At 41.9% G+C, this 19,717-nt stretch overlaps 1 protein-coding gene across 3 annotated transcripts in view; it reads left to right on the forward strand.

Moving 5' to 3' along the window:
- pacsin1b (protein kinase C and casein kinase substrate in neurons 1b) overlaps positions 1 to 19,178 on the forward strand; it is a 34,514-nt gene extending 15,336 nt beyond the window's left edge. The window contains exons 2-10 of one of the 3 annotated variants that reach the window (XM_034165621.1): positions 962 to 1,087; positions 7,787 to 7,943; positions 8,936 to 9,171; positions 9,283 to 9,438; positions 11,465 to 11,640; positions 11,723 to 11,843; positions 11,996 to 12,120; positions 13,225 to 13,421; positions 18,695 to 19,178. In XM_034165621.1, the coding sequence (XP_034021512.1) occupies positions 1,028 to 1,087; positions 7,787 to 7,943; positions 8,936 to 9,171; positions 9,283 to 9,438; positions 11,465 to 11,640; positions 11,723 to 11,843; positions 11,996 to 12,120; positions 13,225 to 13,421; positions 18,695 to 18,804 (1,338 nt within the window). In that variant the 5' untranslated portion in view covers positions 962 to 1,027 and the 3' untranslated portion in view covers positions 18,805 to 19,178. Of the gene's footprint in view, positions 1 to 960; positions 1,088 to 7,786; positions 7,944 to 8,935; positions 9,172 to 9,282; positions 9,439 to 11,464; positions 11,641 to 11,722; positions 11,844 to 11,995; positions 12,121 to 13,224; positions 13,422 to 18,694 lie in introns of all 3 variants that reach the window. The other 2 variants (XM_034165633.1, XM_034165626.1) reach the window with 2 other exon arrangements.
- The last annotated feature ends 539 nt before the right edge of the window (positions 19,179 to 19,717 follow it).

Genomic DNA, 19,717 nt, shown 5'->3' on the forward strand with positions numbered 1-19,717 from the left:
AGCCATTGAAAGATTAACTAACAATGAAAACACTTATCTGCAGCTCTAATGCCATAACTTGGTTGTCAGGCAATAAAACAGAACACACACCGTGTTACTTCTTCTGCTGTTAATTTTGCACAGGTTTTCTGGATCCACATGTTGATTTGGCATAACTTTTACACCAAATGTTCTTCCTGATGCAATTCCAGATCTACAAGCAGAATGAGGCATAAGTAGATCCGAACCGGGATCTTCTTGGAGGAGGCCTGTCTAAAATATTTACACTTTCCGTAACCTTTTGCATGAGAGAAGGATCCTCAGTAAGTCCAAGAAATCATGAATTAAGTGTAATAAATCCATTGAGAGCTGTGATACTCACGGGAGGCTGGCAAAGCTGGGATGGGGTCGATGCATGATGGGAAAATGACAGTAGCAGTGTGTCAGTATTCAAAATTTGAGGAAAAAGTTTCTATATAGGAAATCTTACCTTTCCTTGGGTGAGTCCAAGAGGCGGGTCGCAGGAGTCTGGCCAAGCTTTGTGGTGCCACTGTTGGTCGTAGCTTTAGGGTTGCTTCGCTGTGAAGGATGATGCTGTAGATGTGCACAGTACATGATGGGAAAAGGACACCAGTGGAGTGGTCAATGCAAAACAAAATGTGTGAAAAATGAATAAAGCGATATGTTGCCCAGTGCACATATTCTGAAGGTATGGCGGCCGGCGGAGGTCATGGACTGTAACAGGTGACTCACTGTGCCTTGATGAAGTGACTGTGGTAATATAGATAATGGGCAAGGACCATGGATTATAATGTCTTTCTTCACAATCGTTTCATGCTACATGATTAGTGTTTATAGCACAGTATCCAGATTAAGACCACGATGGTGTGAACACATGATCTAACACGGGCTCCAGTGTTGCACAAAGTGATATTTTTGTATGTGCTTATGTCGCACTGATCTCTGCAATCCTCCCTTCCAGTGCATGAGGAACATCATTCTGCTGCAGATCACCACGTCCTGAAACCGTCCTACCAAATCTCGGACCATGTCTGGATCCTACGATGACTCAGCCAGCCTGGAGGAGACCACAGACAGCTTCTGGGAGGTGAGGCAGCAGGGTGCAGCTTGAAAAACTGAACTCTACCCTGTTACCGAGGCTCCAAGTGATAAACTATCTCTGAACCCACTTCCTCTGTGAGGTGGTCAGAGCGATAAGAAGCCTCATTTATTAACTGTGTTGATGATAATCTGTTCATGGTATTTAATGACTTTGTGCATTCTGCAACGATGACTAATTTTACAGCTATGAGTTGAATTAACCAACCTACATGTGAAACAATAAATACGAGAACATGCAAATAAACCAATGTGAGCTTTTGCACGTTCCGTAATTCTTCTGATTCACTGGCTCAGAAATCAACCGTAAACATATTTGTCCAGGTGCATAAAAAAATTGATAAGTTCATGCTTCTCAAATCTCAACTGGAGGACTTCCTTGTTTTGTTTTATTCCCTGCGATTAGCAGGGCATGCGTAGGATTAAGTCCGTGAAACAGTGGGTCTTCAATAACTTGTAAAAGCTACTGCATTTTGAGCTTTGCAATTTTCAAATTATGATCAATGCAGGTGATGAGCAGTGAACCTCTTATTTTGAGTCATATTGACATCTTTTAGCATGCAAAATGACCATAATGTAAAATAAATACAGACAGGCCTACTCTGACTAAGTGGTGACTAAATGCTGGCATCTAGTGGTGGTATGTAGCAGTACTTTTGGGGTCCTGGTAACGCTGTTGCGTCTTAGATGAACTGCTTCAATGATGTTCTATGCATGAAGGATAGACTGCTTTAAAACAGTCAAACCTGGTTTAAAGTAATTTAAAACAGTTATTGCCTTAATTTTGACTGGATTTAAAAAAAATATATTTATTTAGTTTATATAGAGCCAAAACAGAAAAAGCTGCCTCCAGGCGCGTCATACAAGTAAGGTCTAACCTTACCAACCCCTAGAGCAAGAACACAGGTGACAGTGGTAAGGAAAAACTGCCTCTGATAATTTGAGGAAGAAACCTCAAGCAGACCAGACTCAAAGGGGCGACCCTCTGCTTGGGCCATTCTAACAAAAAAGTTTACAATACAGAACACAACACAACAACAATTGACAAGAGTCCATGCAGGCGTCCAGTCCACCATCAGGAGGGGATTGGGGTCACTGAGCCATTCGTTGGATCTGTTCCGCCCCACATCGCCACAGAAATCATCCAATCCAGCACGTGGATCCAGCCACATCTCAGACAGAGAGAAAAAGAAAACGGAATCAGTCGGCCAGAAAAAACTACACTTAAGGGATAATTCGTCAGCATTAAGCAACAGGAAAGCAGAATAAATACTAAGGTGACCGCTTGCCACTAGCCCTAAGCTTCACTAACAGACCCAGACTTTAGAGAAAGGTTGAGGCCGCGACACGCTCTGTTTACTAATAGATCTAAACCAGCACTTTCAACCAGTTTGGATAGATAATCTGATTAAACTGCTTTAGCAAGGATAGATGGGTTTAAAGTGTTATTTCTTCTTCTTACACCTCCTTCTTTCAGGGGGGGTTGGTAAGGTTTAAAAATTATCCCTGTAAAGCACCTTGAGCCGACTTATGTTGTGATTTAGCACTATGTAAATAAACTAGCGTGTTGTCCGTGGGAATCCACAGGCTCTAGATTGGGTTGTGTTTATAAAAGAGGTAGCTGACATTTTTCATTTCAGTTAAGCAATGAGTTGGAATAGTGTGTCAGTCTAGAATGTTTTTAGAACTTTTTAGACCTCAACAATTTATAGAAGAGGAACTCAACCCTTTTATTTCCTGTTAATTATGTCATTTTTAATATTAATTACTTTCTTAATGTATTTATAAATTGTTTAGGTTGTTGTTATCATGTACACACTATTAATATAATTGTTATTATTATTATTATTTTATTATTATTACTTCTATTTTGTGCAAAACTATGCTTGTCAAACTTTGGTTGCACGGGATCAATATCACTAATCAAGGTCAGTGTTTGGATCCAAGTTACATAGACCACAATGCACTGTGTCGCACCGATTGGCAGCCCTTACTGACACGGTCCATGTTGGATGACCTTCCTGATACAACTCCATAGCTACAAAGAAAACATTTTAAGTGCTTTTGCCAGGACTTTAAAATCAGATATTTGCTATTTTGCCACATACTAGGGGAGCTATGACCACTACCTTTGCACCCCCCCCAGGACTAAACCAAACCAACTTTTTTATGTTCCTTAGGGCCCTGTCCCACTGGCGTTTAGGAGGATTTGCAGATGGAATGCGCACAGAAGTGGCCCACATCCGCCAAACAACCGCTATAACCGTGTAACATTCCTGTATGAGTTGACTGCCATCCGAACACATCCGTGATCATCCACAGAGGCACGCATGTCCGCAGCCAGGATTTTTGAGCGGCTCAAAAATCCTGCTGCGGATGAGATCCGCATCACTGCCTGAACACATACTGAAGACATACGCAGGACATACACAACCAACGCGCCGCATATCCCCTGTCATACGCTGATATTCGCAACCGATGGGTTGGCGCGGCTTAGTGGCGGACCGGGACAGTGTGCAAAACAGATATGACGCGTGCCCAGCATGGCCACATCACGGTCGCAAATGGTATGTTGCGCATGCAGACAGAGTGGGCACGGATGGAGCGAGTGCATCACGGCCGCTGTGCCCCTCATGGGGGCGCCTCCGCGGTCGCCTTTGCTTCTGTTGCCTGTTATATCCGCTTTTCTTCCACATGTATTCGCTGATCCACCCAGGGACATTTGTCATTTCTGCCCACCTTTGTTGCGGACGCTCAGCTTTTGTCTCCTCATTTCATGTGCAAATCCTCCTAAACGCCAGTGGGACAGGGCCCTTAGATGACCCCAAAACACAATCAGGATGTTCCCAAAGATAAAAACTGGCCTCAAGGCAGTTATCCAAGATGGCGTCCAAGATGGCCACCAAAATATGGTTGTTCACTAAAACACCTTTAAACAACATATAAACAAAGGTAGCAAAGGTAGTGGTCATAGCTCCCCTAGTAACATTTTATTTAAAAAACTCATATCCATCAGATTTATTTTAGCCTAACTGCAACAACAATGGACAGATTAATCAGTAAAGAAAACAGTGGTTTGTCGTAACACGAAATGCTCGCGCCGTCCTCCTCCTCTCATGACATCAAATCTGCTGCTTCTTCCAAAAGCAAACTGCTGATGTAATTCGATCAACAAGTTCCTGAAGTCCATTTATTATGTATGAGCTGAAAACTGTTCATGAGGCACTAAGAAAAACTTCACCGCGTTAAGCAGTGACCGTGATGCTGCTACCTGACAGATGGCGTCATTTAGTGCTTTAAAGATAAATGTGCCTCACCAGGCTTTATTCTAGGCTGTTGCCTCTAGGCTCTAGGCTGAATTTCATCACGTCCCTTCTGCCAGGCAGCTGTTTAAGAATCAGCTGAAGCAGCAAAGGTGGTGGCTTCCATCACGCAGTCCATCACTGCATTACAGCGATGACTCGCCGGGGAATACATTTCTCCCACGCTGCTTTTCATTTAGTTGGCATTACACATTTGTCGGGCCATTTTTAAGTTGAAGTATGAGTGCACTTCTGTTCCGAAGCGCAGCCTAATTTCTCTGCGATGATGAATGTGTGACATTAATGCAGTCATGTGTCATTATGGCAGCTCCCGCTGCCGTTACCGTGCAGGGTGAGAGGAGAGTTTTAACGTGGCCCCTTCCTGATCCTTACAACAGCAGCAGTACTGCAAACAGTCACGTTATTATTCTGAATCTAATACAAAGTCTCAATTTGTCAGTCATCCCATCTTCAGGCATAGTCATCAGGAAAAGCATCACTGTTTTCCAAGGATTTGGAAAAGCCGAGGCAGGTGCTCTGCAAAATGCAATGAGTGGTTAGATGGATAGAGAGATGGCAGGATGGATGGACAGGATCGGCAAGTTCTCTAATCCATACGAGCACATAGGTTATTTGTTCTTGCTCTCGGGTGTGACCCACAGGAGCATTCTTTAAGCATGTTTTCTGGACTCATCAGAAGTGTATCGGTGTGCGGTGAAAGTGCTGAATGTGCAGAGAGATTCACTTATAGCGGTAGTCACACTCACATCTCTGGGTCTTCAGTCTTTGAGGTCAACAGATGCCTGGGAAGAGCTTATGGAGCCATGTGTTCACTGGACAGAAGTGTTTGGCAATGCAAAGTTTCTTTTGCAGGAAGATTTTTAGGGTCCTGATGCTTTTTGTCTGATTATATGATTGAAGGACTTGGATGCTAACCAATAACCTCAGGTGATGATGGGATGTCTTTGGTACCAGGTCTCTTTGGCAGATCCTTGAGTACCACTGCAATGACTTTGTGTCAAATAAGCATTTACTTTAGGGAGTAAAGTATCACTTGCATCGTAAGGGAACATTAAGTCAAGTCTGAGAACATGCATTGTGCTGTGTCCATGATGCTATAGACCTGGCATGGGTCCTGGATGGCAACCACCCAGGCAGACAACTGGTCCATCCCACCTACAGAAGTATACATCTATGACATGTGGCATGTGGTATGACCCAGTGCCTCAGGGGTAACAACTCCCACAGGGGATACCCACGTTTTATCTGGCTGTGGCAGCTAGATGACTACTTTCAAGAGTCACTGGATGAAGCAAATGTCTGCCTGGGTGGTTACTATCCAGTACACATAGCAGTTCAATGGTATGGTGGATGCACTGAAGCACACAGTATGCTCCCAGACTTCGTCATATTTGTACAGTGCATCCGGAAAGTATTCACAGCACTTCACTTTTTCCACATTTTCTTATGTTACAGCCTAATTCCAAAATAGAGTAAATCTTTTTTTTTTTTTTACCTTCAAAATTCTAATCACAACACCCCATAATGACATGTCCAATCAACTGAATTTACCCCAGCTGGACTCCAATTAAGGTGCAGAAACATCTCAAGAGTGATCAGTGGAAACAGGATGCACCTGAGCTCAATTTTGAGCTTCATGGCAAAGGCTGTGAATACTTATGTATCTGTGATTTATTAGGTTATATATATATATATATATATATATATATATATATATATATGCGCAAAGCCGCCCAGACCTCCCGATCCACACACACCTCCTCCAGCTCCTCCGGGGGAACCCCAAGGCGTTCCCAAGCCAGCCGAGAGATGTAGTCCCTCCAGCGTGTCCTGGGTCTTCCCCGGGGCCTCCTCCCAGTGGGACGTGCCCGGAACACCTCTCCAGTGAGGCGTCCAGGGGCATCCGGAAAAGATGCCCGAGCCACCTCAACTGACTCCTTTCAACGTGGAGGAGCAGCGGCTCGACTCCGAGCTCCTCCCAAGTGACCGAGCTCCTCACCCTATCTCTAAGGGAGCGCCCAGCCACCATGCGGAGGAAACTCATCTCGGCCGCTTGTACTCGCGATCTCGTTCTTTCGGTCATGAGCCAAATCTCATGACCATAGGGGAGGATCGGAACGTAGATCGATTGGTAAATCGAGAGCTTTGCCCCCCTACTCGGCTCTCTCTTCACCACAACGGTCCGATACAGCGACCGCATCACTGCAGATGTTGCACCGATCCGTCTATCGATCTCACGCTCCATCTGTCCCTCACTCATGAACAAGACCCCGAGATACTTAAACTCCTCCACTTGAGGCAAGGACACTCCACTGACCTGAAGAGGGCAAAGCACCTTTTTCCGGTCGAGAACCATGGCCTCGGATTTGGAGGTGCTGATTTTCATCCCGGACGCGTCACACTTGGCTGCAAACCGCCCCAGTGCACACTGAAGGTCCTGATTTGACGAAGCCAACAGAACCACATCGTCCGCAAACAGCAGAGACGAGATTCTGTGGTTCCCAAACCAGACCCCCTCTACACCCTGGCTGCGCCTAGAAATTCTGTCCATAAAAATAATGAACAGAACCGAATATAACAGAATATATATATATATATATATATATATATATTTGCAAAAATAAAAAAAACCTTTCACATTGTCATTATGGGGTATTGTGTGTAGAAATTTAAGGGAAAAGGCTGTAACATAACAAAATGTGGAATAAGTGAAGTGAGGTCAATACTTTCTAGATGCACTGTACGAAGACTGTAGAGTACGGGATTGAGAACCCTGTGGTGCTCCTGGTATACTCACTGTCTGAGGTCTGCCTGTCAGAAAGCTGACTAGCCACTTATTGATGAAATTGCTAAGACCTATGATCCTAATGTGTCCCACAGCCTGTAGTCAATGATCTTGAAATGAAGCAATATCTCCACCTGGTGGACATTTACCTTTTAGGCAGGTACAAGTGAATTTCACCAAGAAACTGGCAGAAAGACTCATACCACAAACAGAAACACAGAACACAGAAACCCATGTTATGACAAGTTTGAAGCAATTAAAAGCAGTTTAAACCATTTGATTATCCTTTGTGTGGAACATTTTCTCTGAAATAAAACAGGAAAGAAGTTAAACTATGTTTTATCAAATTGAACAAGTCAAAAAAAAATTCCTTGATAAATAACTTGAACATCAGTTATGTAAAAAGTTGAAAACTATTTTTCTGTCCATTAACTGCTAAACAAACTGACACTTTTTTCAGCCCTACATTAAAGAACATTAATAAGTTGAGAAATGACAGAGATCTTCACAGTACCAAAGTTTTATAGAGTAGAAAAGTTAAACCATGTAAAATGAACTGGACACATTGTTTGTGTGGAAGGTTGGGAACTACAAACGGACAGTGAAGAGGATTGACGATGGCCACAGGCTCTGCAATGACCTGATGAACTGTATCCAGGAGCGTGCCAAAGTCGAAAAAGCCTACGCGCAGCAACTGACTGACTGGTCCAAGAGATGGAGACATCTGGTAGAAAAAGGTAACAGTGTACCTCGAATGACCTTGTAGATGTTAATGAGGTATTTGCTTTTTCACTTTGATATACAACCCCAATTCCAATGAAATTGGGACGTTGTGTAAAATGTAAATAAAAACAGTGATTTGCAAATCCTCTTTGGCCTTTGTTCAATTGAATACACCATAAAGACAAGATATTTAATGTTCAAACTGATAAACTTTATTGTTTTTGTGCAAATATTTGCTCATTTTGAAATGGATGCGTGCAACACGTTTCAAAAAAGCTGGGACAGTGGTAGCGACGAACTGTGTTAACTGACAATGGTTTTCTGAAGTGGTCCTGAGCCCACGCGGTAAGATACTTTACACAATGTCGGTTTTTAATCCAGTGCCGCCTGAGGGATTGAAGGTCACGGGCATTCAGTGTTGGTTTTCAGCCTTGCCGCTTACATGTATAAAGTTCTGCAGATTCTCTGACTCTTCTGATTATATTATGGACTGTAGATGATGGAATCCCTAAATTCCTTGCAATTGAATGTTGAGAAACATTGTTTTTTAACTGTTGGACTATTTTTTCACACAGTTGTTCACAAACTGGTGATCCTCACCCCATCTTTGCTTGTGAATGGCTGAGACTTTTGGGGATGCTCCTTTTATACCCAATCATGACACTCGCAATTAGTGTCCTCAGTTGCCAAATGCTTATTGAGTGTTGTTAGAAGGAAAGGTGATGTAACACAGTGGTAAACATACCACTGTCCCAGATTTTTTTAAAATGTGTTGCAGGCATCCATTTCAAAATGAGGAAATATTTGCAAAAAAAAACAATAAAGTTCATTAGTTTGAACATTAAATATCTTGTCTTTGTGGTGTATTCAATTGAATATAGGTTGAAGAGGATTTGCAAATCATTGTATTCTGCTTTTATTTACATTTCACACAACATCCCAACTTCAATGGAATTGTGGTTGTACAAAGCCTGATTGCCTTTTGTCCTTTCGGTCCTTCAATCAGGGCCTCAGTACGGCACAGTGGAACGAGCGTGGCTAGCATTGATGGCGGAGGCAGAGAAGACAAGTGAGCTTCATCAGGAAGTGAGGAACAACCTGGTCAACGAGGACTTTGAGAAGGTGAAAAACTGGCAGAAAGACTCGTACCACAAACAGATGATGGGAGGATTCAAGGAAGCCAAAGAAGCAGAGGACGGCTTCAAGAAGGCCCAGAAACCATGGGCCAAAAAACTAAAAGAGGTGAGCCGGTTTGAAACACTTACGGTGCTCCGTGTTCTGTTTTATGGTAGCGGTCATCTCAAAACGTAGAGTTCCTCATAGCGACACTTTTTTTTTTGTTGTCATTTTCAGCTCGATGCTGCCAAGAAGTCGTACCATGTGGCCTGCAAAGAGGAGAAGCTGGCATCGATCAGAGAGGCCAACAGTAAAGGAGAGTCTTCTGTCACAGCTGAGCAGCAGAAGAAACTCCAGGAAAAACTGGATAAGTGCAAACAGGACTCACAGAAGGTGAAGACTCCGCACATGCACTCATCAGACTTTTTCATTCGCAAGACCAACACACAAGATTTAGGGTTTTCTCAAATTTGAACATGCAGGCATGAAATGTCTCAAGCTTTTATCAGACGGTGTATACATTATTTAACCTGCTCTGCCCCATCAGTACCTGTGGTGTTGGTTTTCTCAGCGCTCAGGTCTCACTGTCATTCAGTGTCTCTTCAGAACAGTGCAGTCACTGAAATCCTATCCAAGGTTCCAAGCTCCGGTTTTAGTTGGAAAACTGTGACAGTGTCGCAGCCACAGGATTTAAAATGACTTTTATAACTCTGAGACATGCATTTCATTTGTTAATATACATCCATTTCTGCCTTTAAGGTCTGCAACACATTCCAAAGAACAAATAAGTTATGATGGTAGCAATTTATTCACAACAGTAAGTTGTGTTTGTCAGGAGAATTTGCTGTCCTTCTGTCCATCCACACTGCAAAACCTTCTGCATCCTAAAACATAAGATCTGTTTTCTGCATTAATACTAAGACATCAAAGCTCTGCCTGCCAAACAAATCGTGCATTTCTGACATTTATAAATGGTTGGTTTTTTTTTGTTTTTTAACTGAATTTTTAGATTAAAGTGGGAAATGTACCAGAAGCCCTGAAATGCTCACAGCATCCACTAGATGGTGACAAAAGCTGCTCTAGTGTGTGGCAAGGTCTCAACTTTTTATTCATTTGAGAAGTTAACGTTTGCAGAAAATAAGATTTGCAGTTGTGGCCCATGTCCTCATAGGCAATTTTACTTGTTCTATCAGGATATCAGGATTAAATAATCACATTTACAGCCAGTTTTCTTGAGGCAAGTCTGAGGGTGGATACATGAACACTGACTATGTCTTAGACTTCATTTACATCAGTCATTAAGAAATACAAATGTTATGGTACTGTGTGGTACATCTATGCCAAGTTGGCAGTTCTCAAATATTGAATGAATGAATGAATAAATGAATATATTTATTTATTCGGCACACACAGACTCAAAAATACCAAAAAAAGTTCATAAAGAAAGCAATTTAGCAACATACCCATGTGCCCAAAAGGGTGTAGGCAGAAGCAAAAGCTTATAAATACCCACCCCTTTAACTATAAAAATAAAAATTTATACATATGTATATATAAATATACCCATAATAACAAATACTACGTATATATTAATCACTGAACTAACATTTCAAAGCACAACCATACAAACAACAGTACAGAATGCACAAAAACAAAATTGATACATCTAATTCATCTTGCTATGACAAGTAATTAAATTCATTTTTAACATTGAGTGACTATACTGGAAGGAGACAAGTGAGGGAAGCCAATAAGACACCCATGGTAGCTCTGTAAGAATTGTAGGCTTCTGTGGATGTGAGTGGAGAAACTGGGAATGGTGCAGCTTTTGCCTGTTGCAACCCCATTCACTGCTTTATGTTGGAGTCAAGTAGAGAGGAACAGGAAACCAGATCAAATCTAAGCTTGAGTTTTCCACATGACTTCTGGGAAACAGCAGCTGAAATTTTGCATGTGTTTTCTAAGAAAATCCTCCTCTACGCCACTTCATCATGAAGCTGTATAACTGGTGTTGCAACACATAAAAATTGCACGATGCAAAGTTTCTCCAGACACAACCACAGAAGCCTATAACTCCTTCAGAACTGCCTGGGTGTCTTGGTGGCTTCCCTCACTGGCCTCTTCCAGCACGGTCATTCAGTTTTTATTTATTTTAAAATTTTTCCACATCATCCCATCTTTATTCATATTTGGGGTTGTACCTTCATGCTAAAGCCTCGTCTGCATTCATACTTTTGAAAGATGACTTTTTCCTCACATTTGAATTCTCTTTGTTGTTGTCTCTAAGTGAATAACTTTTACTCTTCTTCACAAACAAACGTCACATGGCTGCTCATGCCTCAGCATGGTGTTACATCTTAAAATTCCATTCCCGTCAGTGTGTTCAGTTATTTTTTTTCCTGTCTGTTTTACAACCCAGGCTAAGGAGAAGTACGAGAAGGCTGTGGATGAGCTGAGTAAGTCCACCCCACAGTACATGGAAAACATGGAGCAGGTGTTTGACCAGTGCCAGCAGTTTGAAGAGAAGAGGCTCGGTTTCCTCCAGGAGGTGATGTTGGATGTCAAACGCCACCTCAACCTCACAGAGAACAACAGGTTTGGAACATTTTTAAACAGCTTTCATAAGAACTCAGTCACCACTTCTGTCCTGCTGTGACTTCTTTCTGCTTTTCCGTAGTTACGCCACAATATACAGAGACCTTGAATGCCTCATTACATCAGCCAGCCCGCAGGAAGATCTGAAGTGGTTCAGTGACAATCATGGCCCCGGCATGCACATGAACTGGCCGCAGGTTGAGGTACACGAATGTCAGACTGGCACTTTGTGAAATGAATGCTGCCCACTTATTGATCAGATTAATCGTGCTAATGGGAAAACATGGGGTGGAACAGCTTGTTAAGCAAACAAAAAAAGCTAACTTATAGACTACTTTGTCTCCCACCTCCACAGGAGTTCAATCCAGAACTTTGTCATAGCATCTCGAAGAAAGAAAAGTCAAAGAAGGGCAACGATGGAGTCACGCTCACTCACATCACAACGGGAGTCGATCAGGCCCAAACTGCAGATCGAGGAAGGTAAAACCCAACACTGATTAACCCCATCACAGACGTAATGTTCTCACCAGCATTTGTCTGTTTGGTTGTTTGTTAGCAAGATAACTCAAGAAGTAATGAACACATTTGGTGAGTAGATCGATAGATAAGTGATTCCATTTTGGAGGTGATCCAGCTACATTTTTCTCAACTAGTCACGAGAAGAGAGGATGTTGAATTTAGTGAGCAGATGGAAATTCTCCCAAAAAATAGGGTATTTTATTTTGAATTTGACGGGAAGCAGTGTGTGGATTTAAGATCCAGTTTTAAGCATTCAGGAACACTTAATTAAAAATTGTTAATAATGAACTAATAACTGGTGAATAAATAATGAACTGAATTAATTTATGTCATTTTTGAGTAGATCCAACGACTATTCATAATGATAACTGATGAACTGAAGTAATATATTTAATTTTTGAGGCGATCCAAAACATACACAGGTTCTATCTGGGATGTAGAAGAATGTTAGAGATGTAGAAATATTGAACTCAAAAAGCTATGAATGGATCTTGATGACATTTTATGTTGATAAATACTAAAGAAACAAGCCTGGATTCTAAATCCAAGTTCGAGTGAGTATTTCACTGGTGGGGAATATGGGGCCTTCCTCTTCTTCTCGTATTTTACTCTCAAAGACATCCTGATGTCTTTGAGATTCAGCTTGGGACTCCCGCAAGGACGGTCGCATTCCTCCCCTCTCGTCTCTCCACTCCCCTCACCCTGGCTTCCTCCCTGCCACCTCGAAGGCAGCGCAGTTTTTACTGCTGCAGCCTTCAACCCCCAGGCTGGGCGGCACAGGCCCATCCTGCTGCAGCCTTCACCCACTTTGCTTCAATTCAGATGACGGACTGCTTCAAGTTCAGTGCACATAAACAATGTCAAATGTATATGTGTTGGCTTTCATTTTGATGTATGCCATTATTACGGTAAACAAGTAATAATTGTGGATTAATTGCTGTATTCTGAGGTAACGAGTGTAAATGTAATTGCCCTTTTTTGGGATTAATAAAGTTGTCTGAAGTCTGATGTTTCCCAATTTTGGTCCTGGGCGACCCACTAACTTGCACAATGTGTTGTGCACAGCCTCAGCAGCTATGAGAAGAACCAGGCGTACACGGCCTCCACAGAATGGTCAGATGAGGACCAGATGACCCCCAACTCCGGCAATGACACCAACGGAGGGACCAACCCCTTCGAAGAAGACACTGGAAAAGGGGTGAGAGTGAGAGCACTGTATGACTATGAAGGCCAGGAGCAGGACGAGCTCAGCTTCAGAGCAGGTGAGCAGGACAGCAGGTGGCCCCTCCCTTCAGTGTCGTGTCACAGGGTCGATTCCTGTGACTGTGAACAGTTGGGAAACTGAGCATTTGGGTGGAAATGGAGTCTTAGAAGTCGTATTAGATGCACATCTGCTTTTATCAGTATTGCAGTCGAGTCCACCTCTCCCGAGGCCAAGGCTGAGACCGAGTCCTGGGTCTCTGACGCCAAGGCCAAAACAGTCACAGCAACTGGAGGCAGAGGTTGAATATTATACAAACTCTATCTACTATACAAACTCTGTGGCCCGTTCCTATAAACTTGTGTAATTTCAAGCCACAGCCAGGTGAGCTGGACGTGGTCTTATGTAAACTTTAGCACACTTTCGTTACGCAATGTGTTTGGATTACAGATATTAATATGTTACCCGGGTAAAGGATTACAATAATGCTTGGGTAGTGACAAGGCTGTTTTGGAAGAGTTTTACACGTTAGTACTTGTAGACGTAGCATGTGTCTATGTATGTGTGTAGTACTGTGGTGACAGAAACAATGCATTCATGCATTGCACATATAGACCATCGTAGGCGTGAAGTTACTGTGACAGCTGCTTTTTTGTTTGGTGGGAAGGAAACAGTGCAAAAAAATAGGTTAAGACAAGTGGCCTTGAACTACATAGCAAGGCCTAGGACTAGGCATCAGAAAACCAGCCTTGAGACCTGCAACACAGGCTTTCATGCTTGAATTATATACCTAGAAAATGGACACATGAATTCCAGAATATTTCTGATTATTGTAAATAATTCCCCCAACCTCAGAATATTTTCCCCTCCCCAGCTACATGTGTTACCTGCTGAGACGGCCCTAATTCACTGTTGTACAGATACACGACTCCAAGCGTACAGATGTCCTCCCCAAAAACATACTTACAGACGATTATCACTTCTTATATCATTGAGTAAATTCTTATAAACATCGCTTTTGACAAAATGCCTTCCACTGGCGTAAGTGTAGTTTGCGTGTTTTTACTGCAGTTTTTACAAACTTCCTTCACAAATTTGCAGAGACTGATAGTAGATAAAACTTTAGGTCCCAAGTCTTGTCTTAGTTATCAGTACAACCAGGAACACACTCTTGTTTATGAATTTAATTCATAAACAAGTTTAATTCCTCTCCATAGGCAGAAAATATTTCACTCACACAGCGACAACCAGCCTGATCCACTCCGTTATCATCTGTTATAAATATGGTGTCCATGTTGGTATGGACACTCACGTTGTTGCTACTCTCAATTATGTTGTTGCTACGGTCAGCTAGGTTGTTGTTGCGCTCTGTCACCTTGCTTTTATGCTCATCCATGTTGCTACACTCAGTCACATTGTTGCTACACCCAGTCACATAGGTTTGCTATCAATACAATGATTTGTAAATCCACTTCAACCGATATTCAGTTGAATACACCACAAAGACAAGACATTTAATGTTCAAACTGATAAACTTTATTGTTTTTGTGCAACTATTTGCTTATTTTGAAATGGATGCCTGCAACACGTTTCTAAAAAGCTGGGACAGTGGTATGTTTACCACTGTGTTACATCACCTTTCCTTCTAACAACACTCAGTAAGCGTTTGGGAACTCAGGACACTAATTGTTGAAGATTTGTAGGTGGAATTCTTTCCCATTCTTTGCTTCATGTACGACTTCAGTTCTTCAACAGTCCGGGGTCTCCATTGTCGTATTTTGAGCTTCATAATGCGCCACACATTTTAAATGGGCAACAGGTCTGGACTGCAGGCAGGCCAGTCTAGTACCCGCACTCTTTTACTACGAAGCCATGCTGTTGTAACACGTGCAGAATGTGTCTTGGCATTGTCTTGCTGAAATAAGCAGGGACGTCCCTGAAAAAGACGTTGCTTGGATGGCAGCATGTGTTGCTCCAAAACCTGGATGTACCTTTCAGCATTGATGGTGCCATCACAGATGTGTAAGTTGCCCATGCCATGGGCACGAACACTCCCCCATACCATCACAGATGCTGGCTTTTGAACTTTGTGCTGGTAACAATCTGGATGGTCTTTTTCCTCTTTTGTCCGGAGGACACGACGTCCATGATTTCCAAAAATAATTTGAAATGTGGACTCATCAGACCACAGCACACTTTTCTACTTTGCGTCTGTCCATTTCAGTTGAGCTCGGGCCCAGAGAAGGCAGCAGCATTTGTTGATGTTGTTGATGTATGGCTTTCGCTTTGCATGGTAGAGTTTTAACTTGCACTTGTAGATGTAGCGACGAACTGTGTTAACTGACAATGGTTTTCTGAAGTGTTCCTGAGCCCACGCAGTAAGCTCCTTTACACAATGATGTTAGTTTTTAATGCAGTGCCGTCTGAGGGATCGAAGGTCACGGGCATTCAATGCTGGTTTTTGGCCATGACCTTTGAGCTGAATCTTCTGATTATATTATGGACTGTAGATGATGGAATCCCTAAATTCTTTGCAATTGAACATTGAGAAACATTGTTCTTAAACTGTTGGACTATTTTTCACGCAGTTGTTCACAAAGTAGTGATCCTCACCCATCTTTGCTTGTGAATGGCTGAGACTTTTGGGGATGTTCCTTTTATACCCAATCATGACACTCACAATTAGTGTCCTCAGTTCCCAAAGGCTTATTGAGTGTTGTTAGAAGGAAAGGTGATGTAACACAGTGGTAAACATACCACTGTCCCAGCTTTTTTGAAACGTGTTGCAGGCATCCATTTCAAAATGAGCAAATATTTGCACAAAACAATAAATTTTATCAGTTTAAACATTAAATATCTTGTCTTTGTGGTGTATTCAATTGAATATACAGTAGTGTTCAGAATAATAGTAGTGCTATGTGACTAAAAAGATTAATCCAGGTTTTGAGTATATTTCTTATTGTTCTTCTGCTCATCTCGGCCTCTTGTACTCGCGATCTCGTTCTTTCGGTCATGAGCCAAATCTCATGACCATAGGTGAGGATCGGAACGTAGATCGATCGGTAAATCGAGAGCTTTGCCCCCCTACTCAGCTCTCTCTTCACCACGATGGTCCGATACAGCGACCGCATCACTGCAGATGCTGCACCGATCCGTCTATCGATCTCACGCTCCATCCGTCCCTCACTCGTGAACAAGACCCCGAGATACTTAAACTCCTCCACTTGAGGCAAGGACACTCCACTGACCTGAAGAGGGCAAAGCACCTTTTTCCAGTCGAGAACCATGGCCTCGGATTTGGAGGTGCTGATTTTCATCCCGGATGCTTCACACTTGGCTGCAAACCACCCCAGTACACACTGAAGGTCCTGATTTGACGAAGCCAACAGAACCACATCGTCCGCAAACAGCAGAGACGAGATTCTGTGGTTCCCAAACCAGACCCCCTCTACACCCTGGCTGCGCCTAGAAATTCTGTCCATAAAAATAATGAACAGAACCAAATATAACTGAATATATATATATATATATATTTGCAAAAATAAAAAAAAAACCTTTCACATTGTCATTATGGGGTATTGTGTGTAGAAGGGAAAAGGCTGTAACATAACAAAATGTGGAATAAGTGAAGTGAGGTCACGGGCATTCAATGCTGGTTTTTGGCCATGACCTTTGAGCTGAATCTTCTGATTATATTATGGACTGTAGATGATGGAATCCCTAAATTCTTTGCAATTGAACATTGAGAAACATTGTTCTTAAACTGTTGGACTATTTTTCACACAGTTGTTCACAAAGTAGTGATCCTCACCCATCTTTGCTTGTGAATGGCTGAGACTTTTGGGGATGTTCCTTTTATACCCAATCATGACACTCACAATTAGTGTCCTCAGTTCCCAAACGCTTATTGAGTGTTGTTAGAAGGAAAGGTGCTGTAACACAGTGGTAAACATACCACTGTCCCAGCTTTTTTGAAACGTGTTGCAGGCATCCATTTCAAAATGAGCAAATATTTGCACAAAATAAATTTTATCAGTTTAAACATTAAATATCTTGTCTTTGTGGTGTATTCAATTGAATATACAGTAGTGTTCAGAATAATAGTAGTGCTATGTGACTAAAAAGATTAATCCAGGTTTTGAGTATATTTCTTATTGTTCTTCTGCACGTCTTTTATTTAACAGAGGGACTTTGCGGGGGATTCTTGCAAATAAATTAGCTTCACACAGGCGTCTTCTAACTGTCACAGCACTTACAGGTAACTCCAGACTGTCTTTGATCATCCTGGAGCTGATCAATGGGTGAGCCTTTGCCATTCTGGTTATTCTTCTATCCATTTGATGGTTGTTTTCCATTTTCTTCCATGTGTCTCTGGTTTTTTTGTCCATTTTAAAGCATTGGAGATCATTGTAGATGAACAGCCTATAGTTTTTTGCACCTGCATATACGTTTTCCCCTCTCCAATCAACTTTTTAATCAAACTACGCTGTTCTTCTGAACAATGTCTTGAACGTCCCATTTTCCTCAGGCTTTCAAAGAGAAAAGCATGTTCAACAGGTGCTGGCTTCATCCTTAAATAGGGGACACCTGATTCACACCTGTGGTTCCACAAAATTGATGAACTCAGAGTGTGTATATCATGAATGCTTGGTCTTGTTGGATTTGTGAGAATCTACTGAATCTACTGGCACCTTGTTTCCCATGTAACAATAAGAAATATACTCAAAACCTGGATTAATCTTTTTAGTCACATAGCACTACTATTATTCTGAACACTACTGTAGGTTGAAGAGGATTTGCAAATCATTGTATTCTCTTTGTATTTACATTTTACACAACATCCCAACTTCATTGGAATTGGGGTTGTAGCACCAAATCACAGCAAAGCTGCCTCAAGGCACTTCCCACAACTAAGGTCTAACCTTACCTTCAGTTGGTTGTTGCGATGCTCAGTTATGTGTGTAAGCTCAGTCACATTGTTGCTACACTTACTCATGTTATTGATATGTGCTCAGTCACAACTGTAACCTGGGTATCCAACCTAATGAAGCCAGGGTGTTTCAAATGCATCAAGGGCAGAGTTTTAAGGGCAGTCGTGTGGATAAGTTGTGTGACTGATAAGATTTAATTACTGCACTGATTTTTATTCCACATCACTCAGAACACGCTGTCGTTCTTAATGAAGTAACTTGGTAGATGTATCTGGAAACACCCCCAGTGTCCGTGCACATAAAAAGCACTTTGCATGGAGCGTTGTGCTTGCGTCAGTAAAGTTAGCTTCCACTCTATAGTGAGATTTGATTCTATTAATCTCTCTTTGTACCTCCTTTGCAGGGGATGAACTGACAAAGCTGGAGGAGGAGGACGAGCAGGGTTGGTGCAAAGGTCGCCTAGACAACGGCCAGCTGGGTCTCTACCCAGCCAATTATGTTGCACCGATCTAACTATTCCAGCAGAGGGTGCTCATCTTGTCTTAAAGCAAACCCAGACTGATTTATCCTGCACGTTGCCAGAGACTTCAAAGCTTCGTCTTGTTGTCCAGCACAGTGAGCTGTCGGGACTTTTACATCTTCTGGATTTGGGAATCACATCTTCTCCAAACACATGCACAAATGTCTGCAACTGAAACAAAACATTTTGAGCTTTTGCGTGTTTATTGGCTTCAGTTGTGATGCTGATATACCACAACAATATGTTTTTTCATTGCAAAATTTTTACAGTATCATCCACGGCGCCTGGATAGCGGGAATTGCCTATGCACTGTGCATTTCATGTATATATTTTAATATTTTCTTTTTATACAGTCTGATTCCTTGTACAAAATTTCCTCGTTGAATTCAGTGTAGTCTCTCTTTTTGAAATATTTACATGTTTTGGCATTTTTATTATTTCCTGATCCACTCCACAGCATGTTTAAGCAGTCGTGGAATTAGTATTTTTGAAATGAGATAAAAGACAGCTCCATGTCTTTAAAAAAAAAAAAAACAGCCAATCAGAAAAGTGTCTCTGGAATGAAAATGTAAGCATTGTTTACATTAACCGTCTTGCTGTTCTAAGATGAGATTTGGTTTTGGGCAAAGGTTATGCAGAGCCTGAATGGAAATATGAGATTGCAGGGGTTTTGTACAGATTAGCTTCAGTTTTTTTGTTTTTTTTGTTTTGTTTTGTTTTGTTTTGTTTTAGCCAAGGCTTTTTTTGTATATGCAATTAAATGTGCATTATGTAGTGTACAGTACCATCTATTGTTGAGTTTTGAGATTGCAACCCATCAACTTTCTTTTCCAAGCCTGCATCCATGTGTTTGCATAAGTCACATAATCAACTATTCTTGCGTAACTGGAACACACCCATGATGTA

This window comes from Thalassophryne amazonica, chromosome 3 (assembly GCF_902500255.1).
Source record: "Thalassophryne amazonica chromosome 3, fThaAma1.1, whole genome shotgun sequence".
Classification (NCBI taxonomy): Eukaryota; Metazoa; Chordata; class Actinopteri; order Batrachoidiformes; family Batrachoididae; genus Thalassophryne; species Thalassophryne amazonica.